We start from the raw sequence: 21,505 nt of genomic DNA on the forward strand, positions 1-21,505 counted from the left end.
TGATCAGCTGCCTCTGAACTTGTGGCTGTTATCTTAGATTGACTTGCCGGTACCCTTTTTGCTTCTCATAACACCTCACCAGAAACATTTAACCCCCAAAGCCCAACCAACTGAACCATCAAATCTTCTGTCTTTGATAAGGGTTCTTCACACCAAACATAATCATTTTATTGGTTTGTGTTTAGAGATTTGTAAAGTTGGTAGAGCAGGAAAGTAAAAGTTAATAGGGGTTGTATTGATTTGAAACATAAGTATCAATGTGTCAAGTATCTAACATTCTTGATAAATAACACAGTAACAAATTCTGAATGTGTTCAGATCAAATTTACCAATGTAACCCATTTCATGCTAAATATGAACTTAGCAAATCCATTAAATGTGTAAATTTGAATTTTTAATGTAAAGGTTTCTCTGGCATTGAGTTAATGATAAGAGGAATGATATTTGTAAGTTGTATAGATTTTAATTGATACCAAAAGTTACTGTTCAAACTAATGTGATATATGATGAGGCCCCAGGTTTTTCAGGGTTTTTCTTGTTACAATGACTGAGTCGTGATACAGTATTTTGTTCTATTCATGCTTGTAAGTCTACATACTATGTATGGCCACTGCTTACAAAAAGTTCTTGCTACCTACACAGGGATAGAAATACTTTTTTTTCTAAGTGTGCCTCAGGGCACCAGACAAATATTTTAGGTGTGCCTTTCAGAAATCAAGTATGCCCACATGTTTTTAGAATATATGACAATGATGATGATGATCATTGGAAATTAATTGTTAATTGAAGAAATGGGTTTATGAGCATTCAAATATGTATGGTATTATTCAGTTTTGAAAAAAATAATTGTTTGGGGGATTAAATGACTAAATGTGAGTTATGTCTCTAAAAAATTAGGCGTGTCAAAAGGGCACCGAGAGCATTTTTCAGCCTTGCCATTTCAATATTTACTGTGCCATGGCACACTAATATATGGGGTATTTCGAACCCTGCTACATGTTACTGAAGTCCACATATGATTCTGGAACAGACTTATACTAAAAGTTTCATCAATGATTAGAATAAGATTTGAAGACTTGGCCAATAGAGTTTTCAGTCTTCAGGTCTGTCATCCTGATCTGGATCAGATGATGCAAGTAGAATTAATATGGAAGATGTATTGTTAACTACATTTTATCATCAGTCAATGATACCAACATGTTGCCTCACCCTCTAGTATTCCAAGTGACTTTATAGGGAGTTTCTGAAATAAGTTCACACCAGAATTTAAAAGAACTTATACCAGTCAACAGAACACGTTATACGTATCTCATGACTGTATGAGAGACTCGGGGATTGCTGTCAGATATCTGGTCGATTGCTTTGAATCCGGACACTTCATCCTTTTCTGTAACTCTGTGGATTGTAGCAGCAAGCTTGTGTGTCAAATGATTTTCAATCAAGGTTTGCAAGGCTTGAAAAGGTTTTGAATTTACAGCCCGGCCTTGAAAGGACCTTGACTTTGAGTCCCACTTGAAAAAGTCTCTAAAATTCTATGAGAGACCTTGAAAAACATTGAATTTAATAACCACTGTGAACTCTGCTGCTTAATGAATATATTAGAGTTATGTTTTTCTCTTATCATGCTCTTAATCCTAATTTAGCAAACAAAAAATTATCTTGTATCTTATCCAGAATATTTTGACATTAATGTGTTGACTTAAATATTTTGATTTGATGTGTATTTACTTTCACCCTGGGAAAGGCCTTTGATAGCCTTAATTTTGTGGCTCATACTTTGCATGAATGATTTCAATCTTGTTGATCTCGGTGTCATACTGATTATGGTTGTATGTACCCAGCAACTCATTGTCAGAGATAACTCATTTGGGAACACATCAGGATCACTGTGTTCAAATTGGTAACTAGAAACAACTTGTAAGAAGCAACTCAATTTACCAGCTGTTCAGACTAGTGGACTTAAGCATGTCAGTGTAAACTGACAACAGTGATCGTTCCGCATAATAACAATCAGGTGATTGTCAGGTCCAGACATGGATCTTTACGGGCTGCTGTCATATAGGTGGAATATTGCTGAGTACGGTGTCATTCAAGAGAACTCGCTCACACCTACTGATCACTGGCACAGGGCATTGAGTTGTTCAAAGTGTCCATGTTGTTACGCAGTGTTTCGACTTTATTGCCAAGTATTGCCCAATCTCTGATGTTTTTGTTATTTCATATTGAGTTTATGTTCCTTATATCCTTTTTATATTTGAATCCCGTGTAATTTGTTTTTCACACTTGCCATAACTGTTTATCCATGTTGTTGATGTTGTCCATTACTTGATGTTTTAGTTGATATGGATGTGGGAGATGAAGAGGAGGATGAGTCATCGCCACCCCCACTACTACAACAGCAGTCACCACAGCCAAATGAGGAACAGCAGCAGGACAAACAGTCAGAGAAACAGTCTGACAAACAGTCGGACAAAGAGTCTGACAAACAGCCCGATAAAGAGTCTGACAAACAGCCCGATAAAGAGTCTGACAAACATCCCGATAAACAGTCGGACAAACAGCCCGATAAACAGACAGACAAACAGTCCGAAAAACAGCCTGACAAACAGTCCGAAAAACAGCCTGACAAACAGTCCGAAAAACAGCCTGACAAGGAGTCTGACAAACAGACAGAGAAACAGACAGGGTCAGAGCAGCAGCTATCAACATCTACAACAGAAACATCAATGGAGACATCTTCTGATAAGGCCGACAATAAGTCTGAGAATTCAGAAAAATCGGAGAAGAATGACAAATCCCAGGTGACCGAGAAGCAGAGGCATCAGCTGAAGCATCGAGAATTGTTCCTATCGCGGCAGGTGGAGACTCTGCCAGCCACACACATACGAGGGAAGTGTGTTGTGACACTACTCAATGAGACAGAGTCCCTGCTTTCATACTTGAATAAAGAAGTGAGTAGCTTGTGGATTATTGATGTTACCTTTTTAATAAGTCATAGTCAAGCATTCCTGGTTTTAACAGGGAAGTAGCCTACCTTGTGTATTTTCTATAATCTTTTTCCTTATGACGTTATCAGCAAGTTGACAGGGTCCTTGGGTTGTAAGAGTCAGTTGGATAGTTTTTATTTTTTACTGTTGTCAACTTGAAACAGAAGTGGTTAATCTACATGTATTCATGCACAGCCAAACACACTCACTTATCCTGGGTTAATATTAGATCCAAGTGACCCTTGAAGACCCGTTAGAATTGATCTTCAATAACCCATGCTTGTCGTAAAAGGCGACTAACGGGATTGGGTGGTCAGGGTCGCTGACTTGGTTGACACATGTCACCGTATCCCAGTTGTGTAGATTGATGCCCATGCTGTTGATCACTGGATTGTCTTACCCAGACCCAATGATTTACAGACCTCCACCATATGGCTGGAATATTGCTGAGTGTGTCACTCACTCACTCAGATCCCAAGTAGTCTGAACTTGTTGTTACTAGTGGTACAGATGAAGAGGGTAGTCAGACTCCATGACATGGTTGGCTTGTTAGCACCATATGATGTATTATATAGATGGATTATTGTCAACTAAATATTTTAAGGGATATATGAGTTTCATTAGAGTGGCGAATACTAATCTGAGTTAAATGTATAGGTATCAGTAATGGTAAATGAAACACTATAACATAGTTTTTGCTGGATATACCTTGTTACAAGTAATATCTCTTCTCACGACGCCAGATGTTATTGATAACAGATATAACAGATACATGAAATTCTTTTTCTTTTCTTTTTGTCAAATATAATGTGCAATGGAAGATTATACATCTAAATAAGTTTTGGAACAGTTATTTTGAATGAAATCTGAAGTTTTACCATCAAACACTAAGTCCGATGCTATCTGATACCAGTTGACATTGCCAGTCGAAAACAACATGTGAGATCTTCTACCCTGTGGATTTTATATTATGCAAGTGAATTATAAGGTGACAGAGTAGCAATATGTAACTGGAAGGATGATATCAGTTTGTCATGCAGTTGCAGTCTGGAATGAGTATGGTCTCTACTAGTCAACTCTGTCTCTACTCTTGTCTGACTTTCTTTGTTTTCTTTCCAGGATACCTTTTTCTACTCACTAGTCTATGACCCACAGCAGAAAACCCTCTTAGCAGACAAGGGGGAAATCCGAGTGGGCTCCAAGTTTCAGGCAGAAATCACACCATTATTAAAAGAGGGTAGGTGTTTCCAGATTCCTAACAGCAACACAGCCAGTTCTTGCTCACTGTCAGCTGCTGTTTCCCAACCTATCCATCAGATGTATTGGGTGAGGATAACTGATTATCTGTTGATGAGTAACACTCATGGGAAGACATTTATGTGACAACTTCTTAGAAATATTTATATCTTGCTGTAATAGAGCTGTGATAGTTTGTTCCTGTTTGTACATTTGAAAAGTGCAAATATCGTTTGAGCCAAATAGATCCCCTGTACCACATGCCTATGATAAAAAGCTCAATGCAGTGGGCATTGGTAGTTGCTGAATGCGACCTGTGTCCACATGAGCAATCAGTAGTTGCAGAAAACCAATGTCAGTTTTCACCTCCCAGGTTCTTGTCCCAATGTTGTGGATCTTGCTCACAAATGTGACTATGGGTTTATCTGGTCCAGTGTGCTAACTGATGTGATATGGCTTTGATGCTGCCAACAAAAAGCGAAAATTCTAACAATGTATCCATTGTAATGTCAGTTTATTTACATTATTAACAATATAATGTCTTATATCTTGATCACCTCATTACTTCACCATAACCTACATCATTGTAGGTGCTACATGTGAAAGAAAAATATATATTACTGATGTAAAGCTGTAACAGAATTTTTAATTCAATTTGTTCTAGTTATATAAACAACTATGATAATATAAATATGCTTTTATTTTCAGGTGAAAAAGATGGTCGTGTCATAGCTGATCTTGAAGATTTAATATGGCAGCCTGATAATGGATTAGCAGAAAAAGAAGTAGATCAGTTTAACATTATTTCCAGGTATGAGTTTTAACAGTAATACCTTTACTATTGTTTGATGGCAATGACTTTTGATTGTCTTCACTTACAATACCAGTGAGACATGCTAAACTTTATATTCATAGTCATCACTTTATTTTTGTGATGATTTCAGTACTTTTATTTGAAAGGATTTAGATAGAGGTCAGTTACGAATTATTCAGAAAACACAATTAGGCCAGTCCAATTTTTTTTTCATTCCTTGGGGTGGATTGGTACTGGACTGTCCAGCCTGGATTGCATAGTTTCAGATCAGTTAACTGTCTGGGATGGGACTGGTTGTCATCCAAAATGATGTTTTCTCCTATTTGAAGTAACATAGAAGAATGTTCTGTTAAAAGATGTTAAAATCCTCAAAATGTCATCATACATTCTCATCTCTAGCAAAACTTGCTTACTTGCTAAAACTTCTCACCCATTCGCTCTCCCATTACATACTGGCTCATCTCTACTTCAGGTCAGTGGGTACATTTGCAAGAGCTCTGGACTGCACAAGCACAGTTCGCCAACCTAGTCTACACATGAGTGCAGCTGCTGCTTCCAGGGACATTACACTCGTGAGTTACTTCCCTTGTACATAACTCCCTTGAAATGTATAGATCATATGTAGTTTGAGCATGAACATGAAACACAGGCAGTATCACACAGTGTTCATTCTAGGCCGCGCCCTTGAGCCATTTGCACACTGAAAGTTCATATGGCACACTTTAAAAATACTGATGGGCTGTGTTGGCGTACTCGAGATATAAACATAAATCTGAAATGCATTAAAAGTTTGTTTTCAAGCGTCAACTCAAGCAAAACGCAAAACGCAGGCTTAGTTTAACAAACAGAATGCGCTACCTTCCCTCACTGAAGCGAGCTGTGATTTTGAGTACCAAGAACTCTGCACATCACTTTCAAGTGCAAGCTGTTTCAAACAACAGTGCGAAACCTACAATTCAGTGTTACGAGAAAATCTGATGTGCTTTGTAAAACAAATTCCGACTGGTAGGTTTCTTTGAGTGATCCAATCACGTTGCATGTAGCAGTTTTATACTTTTGTTGCCATGGGGGACACACAGGCTGTCAAACGCCAATATCAATAAAAGAATTGTTCTATTTTCGCGAAAAAGCAAAAACCTTGTCATGGTGACGATACAGAGAGCACAACCAACTGCGACATTGTTACTGAAAAGAGGATGGGTCTGAGGAGAAATGCCAGGACATTCACGTGTCTTTCAAAATACGTGGTTGCAGCTTTTCACATAAATTGATTCTGATAGAACACTGTACAGTGTTGAAGTGTTCAGAAGTATTGTTTTAATACTTCTACCAGAAGGTTGAGGGCAATATATTTGTCTGACTGTTGAGGAAACTATTAAGCGTAACAAGTATTCAGTTTAAACTTTGAAGTTGATTTTGAGAATTAAAAACTGACATTACCTGATGGTAACAAAATGAGTGTCATTTTTCATTGCTAAGCTTGTGCTGTTTAAATACTATCGTGAAAACTGTTGTTTCAGTGTTGAAGTGTTCTTTTTTTTCAAATTCATTTTGAATTAATCCTAACTGTTCAGTAAATGTTGAACAAATCTTGGGTTTTTCGTTTCCCTTGTTCAAATTGTTGACCTTACCTGTATTGGACGTCAAATATTGTATAAGTAATTGAACTCAAATTAGTAACTACTAGGTACTGTATGTCTAACAAGTCACAGCAATTTGACATGACCCACACTATTTTCTAAATGGCCCACATAACTGAGGACAGGTGGGCCATAGGCCAACTTTCTATTAAGGCTAGAATGAACCCTGATCACAACTGTTTAGTTAAATATGTCATTAGTTGTATTCTCCTTATGGATACTTAATGGTGATACGACAATACAGTATTGTATCATGATATGATGCTCACAATAACATACATTAATTTGAAAACATACGACCATTGTAATCAGTTACATAGATATAAAATCACATAATTAATGAAACGGTTCAAGAACTAATTTATGTTGTCTATCTCTTATTTGCTCATTGGCCATGAATAGCAGAATCTGTATTGTAAATCTGCGGATGTGTTTCGTCTTACATTTATAAACAGTGAAGGGTTTTGATTCATCTGCAAGAAGGGAAAGAAATATATGAACCTCTGAAATGAAAGATCTCTGTCACGATACATATCATTTCATGCCTGTATAATCACGATGCATATGGTTTCATGGCCTTACAACCCCACTGGACTCAGAGAATAACCATTTATGGAGTGTATTTATGTTAATGTTAACTTGGAATGGACTGGTAATGTAATGCCATATACTATTTGTATGCAACACATGCCCAACTCCCAGCAATAAATCACTCTAGGCCCCCACCTGGCAGAGTTATGAAGTAGAATCTTGGTGCAAGTGTGTTTGTTCAACCTCAAATTCTTTCTCTCCTTTGTACAGTTTCATGCAATGTGCACGTTACACAAACACAATTACGACTTGGCAAAAGCAGTTGCCAGCCTTGTGCCAGAAGGAGGCCCAGTTCTATGCCGCGATGAGATGGAAGAGTGGTCCGCATCGGAGGCAAATCTCTTCGAGGAGGCGTTAGACAAATATGGCAAAGACTTCAATGATATTCGACAAGATTTTGTAAGTATTCATAGATGATCATTATGTTAGCCAACCTGGGATCATCATCTCTGCTTATGCATATCTAGATGATTGTCGATATACCTTAGGATTGCTGATGTAATAACATGGTGTTATAGCTTGCACAGAATAAAGTCCTTGAAAGGCATTTCGAAGGTGGACAAACATGAATACATGACACGTTTTTATGGATAACTTCTTTTTATTCTTTATACAAAGGTCATAGCTAATTCTTGCTCCTTCAACAGGTGATAAAAAGAATTTGTTATTTTATTCTGTGCTCACTTGTTTTTTTCTTTTCTAGCTACCCTGGAAGTCACTGAAAAGTATTATAGAGTACTATTATATGTGGAAAACAACAGATAGATATGTGCAACAGGTGAGTAAAATATACGTGACAATCATAGTTAACGAAGACTGACAGAGTAACCTCCCCTCATCTGAATCTCCGTGAAGGATAAATAGATCATTTTTCCAAGATAATCTGCTCTACACAAGTACATCACATTCCTCTTGGGAATTTGATGAATGTACTTTATTTGATGACATGTTTTTGTTTGTTGTAGAAAAGAATAAAAGCTGCTGAAGCCGAGAGTAAACTAAAGCAGGTTTACATTCCCAACTAGTGAGTATTGATTTTACATTAAGCTTTAAGCTTTAATGGGGGAAAAAACAAACCATGGTTGATTTAAGTTTCTGTCTTTTCATTTGATTTCAGTCTTCTTATTCTAATCCTGATTTGAAATTCCTGTAAAGATGCAGTCTCAGCATTAAGCCATTCAACACTGCAGGCCGAATAATCGGCCACAGCGTTATGAGTCCCCAGACACCGGAGGCTGATTAATCGGCCAGGCAGTAGTCACGTCAAAATGAGACATAATTTTAGGAACCTACCTGACTTTTGATTCATATATCAAATCTATCACATTTCACAATGTCTGAAAACACTTATTAAATTTCAATTTATCATATATTATCAGCAGAATTAAAATTATAAACTATTTTTCGCAATGTTATTGAAAACAACGATTCTCGGACACATGCTTCGGCAGCGGGTCCACAATAACATTGTCAAAGAGCAAAGTAACGATGTTTCGAGGAAATTATTAAATAAATTGAATAAACTAATGAATAAAATCAACAACAACATTCATAAAAGTTGTCAAACGTACATATAAAATTACTATTTCCATCTTTTTGTGCGATCATGTAATGCAAGTCAAGTCACTGACAAGTGACATCTCGGCTCTCGCCGCCTCAATCTTCACGCTAGGACACGATGTTTAATGTGAAAATACATACATGAAGCATTTTTGTCACAGGTCATAACCTAGCACGATACGTCCAATAAGTTCCATAATTTACGTATAGGTAGCGATTTCTTGCTTAATATGTTCAGAATAGCATTATTTTACCCAAAACTTTTGTCCAATTCTGAAAGTTTTCGTTTACGAGGACGGTATCCATTGCCGTAATATGATTGGCTGCCTTAGGTCACGTGTCTGATTTTGACCAATCACGACCCTTATAGCAGACTGTGGAGAAAAAGCGTCATTAGAAACCAACCTTTATCCAATAAAATCGCTTCTTACAACTGTGAAAATACTCATGGCAAGGGTACAGTGATATTGTTGATGTTCAGAGCTTTCGAACGATGCCCGACATCAAACGATTTGCCGTGCATGTTATTCATACGAAGCTTCGAAAACGGAGGTATTTTCCGTTGTTGTGTCATTTTACCGAGCGGAAAGCCACAGATATCGGGAAATAGGCGACCATACATATTGTTTAAGAAATCTTTTTATAATAATTTTCTGATTACGTAAAAATGAAAATATAAAAGAAAAAGGCTCGGGCATGTTATGACATGTCACAAATTGAAAAAATCGCCATAGTTTTTGCTCCTTTCGTGGTTTATCTGGACGTTATAAATGTAAGCTTGCATTTTCATTCAAATATAAATTTATTTAAGTTGTAGTTGTATTATTTGAATAATATTATAAAAATAAACTTCATATTTATCAACAGTAGGATTAGATCTTTTAAATGGTGTATGGGATGTAGTAGCAATAACTTTTACAAGGTTATAATTTCCTTCATAAACATAGGCTTCATCTATGACCTCAGAGTCTCTGGGAACTCGGTGTCATGGCAGTAAATGCCTCTGGTTGACTGGTGTTGAAAGAGTTAAGCTTGCCCCTCACTCCATAAAATGGTAATTGATTGTTGTACTATTTCAGCAATAAACCCAACCCAGCAGCACTATCCAACAAGATGAATGGCGCTGATGGTCAAGTGTCCGGAAGAGCCTGCGAGAGCTGTTACAGTCAGTGACACAAAGTTTATACCCATTGCATGCAGCTCAGTTCTAATTGTCACCTTACAGACAGCCACAGTTCCTCTATCAATCATATCCAGCCTTAGGTTTTCTAAACTCCTTCGTTTGTTTTTAGAAACAAGAATACTAAGCCGCCTCCTGTCACCGACAGTCAATTTTCTGGGCCTACCTGCGCCTCCCTGGTGCTCAATGCCATATCCATTTGCAATATTTTTCAAAACACGATAAACAGTGGACAAAGGGATGCCTGTTCTACTTGAAAGCACTTTAGCTGATCTGATGTCCTTGTTACAAGACTCTAAAATCAACTTCCTCTTCTATAAATTATCCATACTGAGGATCACTGAAAATGTCGTCTGCTAGCAAGTAAACAAAGGGGGATAACTCTTCACAAACTAATGAAAACGGAGTTGTCTCTCTTGAATGAAACCAAGCACTTGATAGCTGGTCAAGGTTGTTTATACTAGAAATCCAATTAAACATATTCCTAAAATTCTCAATAATTTCTGGTCATACTTTACTTGACTCCGACTTACTTTAACCGTTAGTTGTTTTGTTTCAGCTGCCCACTCTAGCCAGTGGTATTCGTGGGGCCCCTCCCACCTTCAGTGTCGCCTCTGTTCATGCTGCTGGTCCTACTGGAAGAAGTATGGTGGCCTAAAGATGCCTACGCGGCTAGGTACTAACAACTATGGAGATAGTTTACCAACTGGTATTCAAATTTATTCAAATTGCCCCTTCGGACTCTCACTATATGTCTTTTTGTTCACTCTCAAGGGTGTTGTCTGGTCGGATATGCGGTTGATGATGGAATTCATGTAATTAATTGTTTAGCCTATGTAGGATTTTGGTTTTTATTTTAATAGATTTGTTTATAGTTTTTTTATTTGATGCATGACATTTTGAGTACAATGCTGCTTTGTGGTGATTTGCTGCTTTTTGCTTGTGTAATACTAGACACATTATGCCTCTGAGAATGTGGTGGAAGAGTGATGGAAGGTGAACTTTTGATATAACAGTACTTGACAGTAGTTGATAGACTATAACTGCTGAAAGATGCATTTCAGTTGAACCACATGAAAGTACAAAATAACTTTAGTAATTACAGGGCAGGGCAGAGTCAGTTAGCGCTCACTCTCAACCACCAGTTGGTTTGTTCCCGGACTAAATGATCATTGAGACTGTGTCTCAGTGTACCTTTCAAGCATGGATCTCTGCACACAGTATTTACTGATAGTTACAGGTTTAGACCTACATGTATTTGTGTTGTCTATGGTGCCACTCAAGAAAATATTAGTAGAAATACTTCCAAAAAGGATACTGTTTTGAGGAATTTGTGAACATGGAAAGCAGAAATCTTGCCTTTGCATTTGAAGTATCTGTACTTTTAAAGAATATAAGTTCAGATTTCTTAACCTATAAATGTCTGAATGGTACTGAAAACAAAATCAAAACCTTATTAGTTTATTTCCTAAGTGTCATGTTTAACAATTGTTTTGTTGAAAGAAGTAGGTGTTCTTATATTTGGTCGGTATATCAGCACTGGCATTTATGATTGCGCTATCAAAAGTCGGTGTATAATCAATGTTGTTGCATGTCAGTGTTTTTCTGTTGGTAGCAATTGATTCAGCTTTGATTTCTTTCTTGTTTAATTGCTTGTACTCACTTCCTGTCTGTCTGCCTGCAGATGGTGAGAGACCTGCACCCAATCAAAGACAAGGTTAGCCATACACCTTATATAACACTTGTTCTCATTGGTTAAGTTGAGACAGCCAGGATACAAGTTACTGAGGTGTTCAGATCTGTTGCCTGGCATTAAGACAAACACCATGTGACTATATTTTGCAATGCTTGCACTATTGTGTGTGAATGGCTTTTAAGGTCACTGTATTTTTTGTGGTGCTTCTTTTGTAGATGCTTTTGTCATAATGGAATGAAATACTATTTTGGATTATGATGGGATATTTTAACCAAATCTGTACATATAGACTGCTGCTTAACATGTGTTTTTAACTCCAGCTTTGGAAAACTAAAATTTTGAACGTGACCAGCCAATGAAAAGCTACCTATTATCACTATTATTGTGTATCATCATAATACTTTATGTGACTTTCCTAGGTCAGGCCCATGCAATTTCTGTGGACAAAGTGTTTAACAAGTGTGCAAAGTTTTCTGGATCGTCTTTTATATTTTTCCAAATATACATGTACTTTATTTTCAGACAGTAGTTGTCATAGTCATAATATTCCCTTATATATGTTTGGTGATAAAAGACTTGCTTCATAAATCTGCGTTTTTAGGATTGCTGACAAAATTGTTTTTTGTGCACTTTGTAATTCTGTTTTTAAACAACAATCACAGAAACATGGAATTGTCCTGCTCTCCAAAATATACAATGATCACATTTGGGATTGTGATGCTGAAATGAGCCCACTTTCTTTGTGATAAGGTCTCCATAAATTTTTCTGAATGTTGAAAAAATGTCCCAATTATTATAAATGCCAAGTATTTGGTAGACATATATATTTTTTCAAAGTGAAATTGTTTGGTGAAAATTGCATTAGAAATATTTCAAATCGCTTCTTTCTTCATATTCACTACTGGTTCACGGCATATTAAATGACATTGTAAGAAATAGAACTTTATACTAATTGTTTTTACAAATGCTTATCAGACAGGTGAATGCATGAGGTTGGACTATCCATTGTAAGTTGGAGTAGTGTTATCAGGTGTTAGGACTCTGAGGGAAGGGTATCAGTTCATTAACTATTGTTCATATTACAGAGAGGGTTGCACAGATGAATGCCATTCGAAGCCACCGATGTACTATTTCTGGTTGCGGCAAGGTAAGTGTCAGTGTGTGAATTGTTAAGTGTAGTAGTCATCTGGATGTGTTTGGGTGTGTATAGTTTCAGGAGTGTTGAAATGTTCAAGGGTAGAGAGTTGGTTACTGTTTATGTACAATAGTGTTGTGAAACAGATGGAGCTGTCTGAGGATGCGTAAAGTTGGTAGGCCAGCGTGACAAGAATAGCATGAAATTCTTCTGATGTCCAGTATAATTCCTTAAGATTGTGTGTGCAGTGCATAACAACTGGGTTCCATTGCACAGAGGAATGTTAGGGATAAGATTGTTGTAGAACTAAGGTCCTTTTGTGCAACAGGGTGCAGGTTAGATACTGACATGCTTAGGTAATCAGTGCTTGCTGATTTTGTATAGTTATATTACTGTATATTTTTAGACACTGTGCTCATATAATGAATACATCCCTGCTTGACAGTTTTTACGACTTTACATTACCTGAAGGAGAAACCTTTGTCAGAATACAAATTTCAACAGCATTGACCTAGATTGGTTTGATGGTTATCATTCAGTGGCCATTAAATTTGTCTAATAACAAGAATTACCTAGACTACTGATTACGTACACAAAATATACTATTAAACAAATGTATCAAGCATAAAATGCCACTTTCACAAACGATAGCTAAATGATTTGGCCAAATGTTTCTGGGAAGTGATTGGGTGGCTAATATATCATGTTGAAGACTTTCTGGGCTGTAACGTTTTGTCATGTCGTGTTTGAGACAGATTTTCATGCCTGTATGTTGTATTGTTGGCTTGCAGTGTGCATTCATGTCATTTCTTATTGTTCAGCTGATTAAATAAGAGTTAGACCTTTGGGCTGATAATTAGCATTATCAAAATGTAGCTCGAATTCTGGATATATAGTATATATATTGTCCCGTATTTAGTTGTATCAATTAACCCTTGTATACAACTGATATATCCTCTCCTTTATATTGTTATTTATGTATATTGGTTCAACAAACTTGGTTGTACTGACTGCTGTTGTATGTATTACAGTGACTGTTTTCAAAATATATATATATTTTTTTTTATTAATTCTTGTTGCAAATTTGGGTTTAAGGAAACATATTTCTGTCTTCCCTTTCCAACAGCTGTTGGTCAAACTCCTTGATAAAAGTTAAAAGATAAAGTTATGATTTCTCTTAGCTTCAGGGCTCCAGATAAGGGTCGTATCGGCGTATGTACGGATAAAAAATATGCAAGATCCGGTAGGAAATAATTTAGAAAACGTAGCAGATACGCACCACAGCAATGGTGTACGGTCTTAGAATCATTTACAGACATATTTATCTGAAAAAAGTATTGTTTTATTGTTTATTGACCTGTTTACACAAGAGTAGCAATGTTGTGGTGCATATATGAAACGAAACACAAGATTACTGATACGTCATTAATTTCCATTCAGTACTCTAAATGTACTCTTAAGGTTTTCCAGTACTCCTATATTGAATAAATTAGGAGTACGTACTCCTGATCATGAAAAATTATCTGGAGCCCTGAGCTTGTTAAATTGGTGTTGTATCATGTACTATTGCCGGCAGAGTGTCAATATTACAGGATGAATTATATACTTGTGTATACATAAGGTCAGTTACCCTCTTTCAAATTTAATTGATCCTGTTGACATTCAACAGTCCTAGGACTGAAATAGAGATAGCTGGAACTAATATTTCCCCTAATGATGTTGGCCACAGTACATGTTGTTGTTCATTGCATGATGCTTGTGAGCAGTTTGTGATTGAATGACCTGACTTTAATGCAGGACTTCAAATTGAAGGCACACTTGGCACGACACCTGGCAACAGCTCATGGATTGGCTATCAGGTCAGGTAGCCCCCGACCTGTCATGAAGACCCGAGCAGCTTTCTGTCTTGTCACCACACCGCTAACCAGAATCTCTCGCCGACTCTGCAAGGATATCCTGCGCCCAAGACATGCGGCCCGATGTCCATTCATACCCATAAACATTGCTGCTATCAAGCAAGAATGTAAGTTGAATGGGCTTGTCGCCAACTATTCAGATAAGAATGATTACAGTGACTATGATAGGTCTGATGTAGAGATGATTGCTTCCAAACCTATATTTGAGAGAGCAAGCAACAACATGTCCCCCAATAATGTTTCCCGTAACAATGTGTCCCCTAACAACCTGTCATCGGGCACTCCCAACAATGTCCGCTTGAACCCAATCAACGCTGTGCCAGCACACAACCGATGAGGACGGAGCCCATGATTGCATGGCTGGGAATTCAAGAGGACAATATGGTTCATCATGACGACCACATGTTCGAGAAACAATTCTTTTTGACGGCAGCAGATGACACACCAACAGACTGTTACAGATTAATGGTGATTTGTTTGCTGTGAAGTTTGAGACAAATCCTGTGTTGGCAGATACACCTGCCTCCATTATGTGACTTAACAAGCTCCAGTATGGTGGGCAGAGCCTGGCAATTGTCATCCGACTTTTGAAAACTTTTAGCGAACAAACTCAAGGACATTTTGTGCCATCTGGAACTAGGAACATGCTCATCGTCAGACGTGTTAATCTTTCTCATCACCATTGTTTCCGAAGATTAAAAATGCATAGTTCAACATCATTTCGTTTCATCCAGAACAATTGATAATTGTACATGAAGAGTAGAATTAGATTTGTTACGAAAACACAATTATAGATGAATTTTGTAGTGTTTCGTCTACTCATGTTCCTAGTTCTGCCAGGTGCCCTAGTGCAGAGACCGGAGCTTGTGATGGTAATCTAGCAATACGTCACACGTCAACATTTCATACTTTTTTTTCGAGGACATAAAAATAAATTGAATTTACATATTAAAATGATATTCATTTGAAGATGTAATTGCATATTTGACAATGTTTGAACCCACTGTTTGTATATCTTTGTAAACAACTGAAAGGTTTTGTTAAAGACTTTGTTAGTTTCATAAAGGGTGTCTGGTATTTCAAAATAATTGTTCTTTTACCAATAACGTCAAGGTTTCCTCCATTCCTCAACATCATATCCCTCACAGTACTGTTCAGTTGCATGGAGCAGTTGCATGACAATGATATCTGTACCTTTATAACTTATTCTGACGCTAACAGATACCAATGGTGTGGAAACCGTGCAGACCCTCTCTCTCGGGGCTTCTGGTACTAGGGCATTGTGTGTTATTTTCTTTGCTAACTTTGTATTCTTGTCCTTCAGGGAAGGCTTGTTTTCCTATCAGCTTCTAGCCTTAGTGTGTTATCTATTTATACAATGTATTGAGTATTAATTCAAACTATTTTTAAGTTTTTCTAAGACAGTGAGTTTGAATTTCTTCATAAAATTCAGTTTTATTCAACATCTTGCCAGTACAACTGTACTTATTTTGGGAAGAGTCCAGTAATGAGTCATCTGAAATAATCTATTTTGCTCAAATTGAGAATTGTTACCAATTCTGACTGAAATATAAAAAACAACTGGGCAGCAAGGTATTTACTCTGTGAATAACATGGAAACATGCAGCATTCAAACCACCAAACTGCTGTCCAGTTTTCAGACAGATGTAAGCTGCACATATACAAACTGCTGTCCAGTTTTCAGACCGATGTAAGCTGCACGTATACAAACTGCTGTCCAGTTTTCAGACCGATGTAAGCTGCACATATACAAACTGCAGGCAACTAATACAGCCAGGCAATCACAAAGAAAGCCTGCTCTCACAAATACAGTCAAACGTTCCGGATGATCCAACATGCCCTCATTCACTTGCACACCATCATCTTACAGTAGAGGTGTAAACTCATTTTGTTCTGAAAATTCTTTCCATGTGGGGAGAAATGAAAGTTCTAGTACCTAATGTCAACACGGACACTTGCAGTTTGTTATAACATTTGTTAACCAGAAATATTTGGTGAGGAGGAGCCAAATAAAATTAGCTTGGTCAACATGAGATGGCATTTGGCGTTATGGTGTACACAGAAAGTTTGTGAAAACTTGTTTATCATACTGTTTGTACAAGTTCTTGTATTTCCCAAGCATGAAATAGGGCAATACATAAGTTCTTACATGAGTTAAAATCAGTTTTTACATACATGCAAGTGTAAAATGTAATGTAATTCCATCATTTCTTGCCCTTTTGAGCTCTCTTTTGAAAAAGTCATGATCATAGTCTTCAAAACCACAATTTCTGAATAATGTCAACACTTTTCAGCTGTGACATTACAACCTTACGCCACAATAAGATTTGAATGATGTCAGTGCCATACGGATGGTGGTGGTGTGTGTCTGTGAAGTGATATTTCCACTAGTGCACTTTCGATTGTTCTAACCCTTTGGGTAATACAAATATATACAGCTGTATCTTATTTGAGAGTTTTTTGGTCTTCAGTCAAATATGTAACACTGTTGATTTATCAGCAATAGTTGTATAGCAGTTGCATGTATGGATTTCCTCCTGAAGAATGCTGTTGTGCCTTCCCCAACAGGTGGTAGACCGGGTATATTTCCATAGGATAATTGATTCGGAAACATGGCAGTTTTTGATATTTTCATTTCATTTTGGAGTCATGACTACCTTTTGTTGTTTCCTGCAAAATGTGGCCAATAGTTTTGACGTTTGGAAGGAACCCATATTCAGGAAATAAAATTCAAAGTTCATGATCTAATTTCTTGATTTGGACAACTATTTTATGATGAGATTTGCAATAAAAGTTAATGAGGATGTTTGAGGTAGCTGAATGGGTGAAGTGTTGGTTTGTGACAGTCTTGACTGGGTTTGAATTCCTCATTAACACAGTTTATGAATGCAATTAAAGAGACCCATCGTCTTGTCAAATAGTTGAATCAAAATATCCTAAAATCTGATACACAACATTGCCTTGTTCAGAAGCTATAAAAAGGCTCTTTACTTGTCAGTATTTTGTGGTTGGAGTTCCGATTAATGTTTGGTTCAGATAATTATAGTTTGTTGTCAATCTGTAGTTAAAGAAAGCAATAATATAGTCACGAGAAAAAGCTTGGATTTTATTAATCAAAACCAATATGTTGGTACGAATTAAGTTTCATACTGACACAGGAAGCTGGCTGGGCATTGTGGGTTGTGAAGAACAAAGTCGAACCACTATCCATTCACTGTAGAATTTCATTGTAGTCTATCATGTGTAGGGTATGGATTTTTGTGCTATTCAATATTTAAGAATTATTTGTCCTGAAACCATACTTTGACTATTTTGCCAATGTTTGTGTATCTAGATGTAGTAACATAGCTTGATGTTGAGTTCCTCCTTAAACATTGTATGTACCAAGTTGGACATTTTTCTATAACATTTGTACAGGTTTTCTTATCTTGGTCCTAGTATCATCACTCATGTTGTCTTCCATCAGTGATATTACGTAGTGTCATCATCATCCTCATCTAGTTAGATCACTTGCATGTGTGTATAGACAACCGACAGCCATGTAACATAGCCTTGTAACACTTGTCAGCAATAAAATTCAACAAAAACATCACAACTAGTTTTATTCCTTTCTTTCTTTGAAAATCTCTTAAGATTTTCAAGATTCTGATTCTACAGTACTCCAGTCATTATCAGCATGTAATTCATCGTCAGAGGAATGGTCAATGTTTCAGTAAAGTTTTGGTTTCATTTGAAATCATGTGTAATTTTTATCGGCTCAGAGTCCGAGGTAAATGTTGAAGTTTGGGGGCGGGTAAGTCTTCCATGTACTGCTTTCCAATTGATATGACCAAACATCCTGAACAAGAAAACTGCTACGGGAAGATGTCATATGTCTGTCCTGTGGATATGTAGTTCTTCCGAATATGGTCTCCAAATTTCTGTCTTTTGTTACCTGCATGTTCAATAAAGAAGGGTGGAATGTCTGCAGCTGTGTATATTCTTGCCTTTGATTACACTTGGTGAGCAATGATTTCTTTGGCCACAGTACTTTTAAAATACGTCCTGATGTCGATGTGCCATGCATGGCCACAGATATGTGAATAGTTCTTTGAACATTTCCTTGGTTTTCTGCATCAGTGAGAAAACTCCACATGAAAGCATTCAACTTCTGACTCCCAGAATGAACTGTCTGTGGAACTAAAAAGTCTTTTCTTGAAAAAGGAAAATATTTCTAGGTGGTCTTCCTGTTTTAAGGATTTGGCAATCCAAAATAATTTTAAAACATGGGGGAAAATGCCTCAGGAATCTACCTACAAAATGTTATAACTGGGAACTTTGCTCATTGATTGTTGTATATTGTATCCAAGTTGTACATTGTTCTATCTGACCAGCATTAAGCACATGTACTGTGGTAGCCAAGAGGCCGTCTAGGGGAAGATGTCTCCATCAATGAAGGGTGCCTGTGTCTTGGATAATCTCTGGAATGTTATATTTAGTGGGCGATGGTTGTTCCTTTCATGACTTTCAAATCATTCATGCCGAATCGTAATTATCATGTATTTTTATTTTCTTCCTTTATGTATTTTCTTTTTCAATTTCTTAGATATCGCTTCTGGCTTGTCAAATAGCAGTTGTTCTCTGATAGCTTAATACTAACTTTGCAATAAAAGCCGAGCTTCTCACAAACAATCAGTCCTATATTTGGCAAAGTGCAGAAATCGAAAACAAGTGTATGTGACAGTCTGGTGGCGACATCAAATTCTGCACATAAATCTCCAGTAACGTGACCAGTTTCCCTTGCAAAACTATCTCCACCACTAAATTGTTCCTGAGATTTTGAGACCAGGCACCCTGTGAATGCTGTATAGCAGAGAGAGAGAAAGAGAAGGGGCACCTGCTCGTCCTACAAGCAAAGAAGTGAGTGAGACAGGTATAGCTCTCTATACAATCCCTCTTCCAAAACTTTAAACTACTCTGTAGTAAGACCTACGTCACAGCAGACTGTCACATATAGTCTCCTCCTCGTGGCTACTGTGTCAGACATTTAGGCTTCTTATGCACTTTCTGCTGATAATAATCGTTCATTGCTTCTGTAAAGTATCTGCTGTTTCTTGTCTTTATTTTCATTGTCACAAGTTTGGGGAATTTTGCTCTTCAGTTTCTTCTCATCAACAATAAAACTTTGTAAAAGTCACAAATTTTTATGTTGTGTTTATCTGTGGGTTTTCGTTTTTTTGTTTTCTGTGTGGTTATAAATTTCTCATACTAAGTCTTTCCTACAGGCTCTGGCCGTGTGACAGAGGTTGGGAAGATAGAACTGCCCACAACAGGAAAGATTCGAGGCTTGACAATGGAACCTGTAGTGTGTCGTCTTGGCATAGACACAAGTGTGGAGAAACCCTCTTTGCTAAGTCGCAAGTCAGGTGAGCCTCGCGGAGAACAGAGGATATCCTTCCCTGCCCCACCTCACCCACCACGTAAGTTACCTTCAACCTCTGTCTGTGTTGTAGCAGTAGATACAGAATGCTGTAAGTAAGCTTCTCGTCTTCTTGTCACAGGATCTTCAGCTTATCAACCCAGTTTTTAGTACATGTTTTACCATTCAAAAGCTGCCTTGTTCAATCTTAAGCTTGCTTGTTCCCACCTAAAGCTGAATTGTTCCAATTGAAAAGTGACTTGTTCCCATCTAAAGCTGACTTTCCTCAGTCTGAAGCTGAGTTGTTCTCACCGAAAATGGACTGGTTCATGACTTGTTCCCATTGAAAACTGGCTTGATCTGATCCAAAACTGAATTGCTCGATCTAAAGCAGACTTGTTCACCATAGAAATACTAATTTTTTTGTCGCAAAATAAAGTCATAAAAGTGCAAGAAGACATGATCACATGAACATGGCTTCATTTTCTACGGTTGGAGTACTCAACCATGTTGACATCTTTTCCTAACTGATGATTTGTATGAAAGGTTTTCCCAAAATCATCAGCTGATCTTATACTATCCTGATTGTCCTTCCTTTCCTGACTTAAAATCTGTTCATGACTGTCATATCTCAACTGACAAATGTTTGATCACTCAGGAGAATGGCATAAAGCTATGATGGGTACAAGTGAGCAAAGCTTGGATAAGACTGTTTAGGTTGTGTTGGTTGTAATCATGTGAGCAAGCTTGTTGTGTGCCATTGTTCAGCTTCTCACCTTTGTATGTTTTGCAATGCTGCAGCATGCTTTATGAGAGATGTTAAGCGTTTGTCATAATTGTTGGGTATAAATGACACAAGTTAGCATTTCATTGAAAGATTCTTTTAAATTTTGTTTGTTTCGATATTTAACAGCTGATACGATAATTCAATAATTAACTTCAGTAATTGTTCAGCTGTATATTTAAACGTTCAACAATTCAGGAAATACAAAAGTAGTAACAAAACATTTAAAGGGTGAACATTTGTACTTCACTTCATGGCACTCACATAATTCACAGTAAGACGATATACAATTCAAGATGATACTAGATGCATAATTTGGAGTACAACATACAGAATATCCTACATTATGTGTTTGTTGGTTTTCAAATATTGTAATCACTGTATTTATGATGACACCAGCACACAGAATCCCGGAGACAATTCAGACATCAACAGCCGGACCGTCAATCATGAAGAAGAGAGGCTATGAACAGAGCAATGGGATAGATATACATGAGTTGTCACTTATCAGTTGTCAGTACATGGATAATGTAGCTGTCCAGCAAAG

At 37.2% G+C, this 21,505-nt stretch overlaps 1 protein-coding gene across 11 annotated transcripts in view; it reads left to right on the forward strand.

The window, feature by feature from the left end:
- The window catches only part of LOC124267145 (metastasis-associated protein MTA3-like), a 46,866-nt gene that overhangs the window by 21,622 nt on the left and 3,739 nt on the right, over window positions 1-21,505 (forward strand). For 2 of the 11 annotated variants that reach the window (XM_046702025.1, XM_046702032.1), the window contains 14 exons: window positions 2,338-2,951; window positions 4,107-4,224; window positions 4,932-5,034; window positions 5,510-5,609; window positions 7,479-7,667; window positions 7,972-8,046; window positions 8,234-8,292; window positions 9,908-9,993; window positions 10,568-10,717; window positions 11,693-11,725; window positions 12,790-12,851; window positions 14,637-14,862; window positions 20,041-20,235; window positions 21,358-21,450. In XM_046702025.1, the coding sequence (XP_046557981.1) occupies window positions 2,338-2,951; window positions 4,107-4,224; window positions 4,932-5,034; window positions 5,510-5,609; window positions 7,479-7,667; window positions 7,972-8,046; window positions 8,234-8,292; window positions 9,908-9,993; window positions 10,568-10,717; window positions 11,693-11,725; window positions 12,790-12,851; window positions 14,637-14,862; window positions 20,041-20,235; window positions 21,358-21,450 (2,103 nt within the window). Of the gene's footprint in view, window positions 1-2,337; window positions 2,952-4,106; window positions 4,225-4,931; window positions 5,035-5,509; window positions 5,610-7,478; window positions 7,668-7,971; window positions 8,047-8,233; window positions 8,293-9,907; window positions 9,994-10,567; window positions 10,718-11,692; window positions 11,726-12,789; window positions 12,852-14,636; window positions 16,492-16,536; window positions 18,369-20,040; window positions 20,236-21,357; window positions 21,451-21,505 lie in introns of those variants that run through there. The other 9 variants (XM_046702033.1, XM_046702026.1, XM_046702027.1 and 6 more) reach the window with 9 other exon arrangements.

The sequence above is a fragment of the Haliotis rubra genome, unplaced genomic scaffold (assembly GCF_003918875.1).
Source record: "Haliotis rubra isolate DU_JTF1 unplaced genomic scaffold, ASM391887v1 Scf13, whole genome shotgun sequence".
NCBI classification, from domain to species: Eukaryota; Metazoa; Mollusca; class Gastropoda; order Lepetellida; family Haliotidae; genus Haliotis; species Haliotis rubra.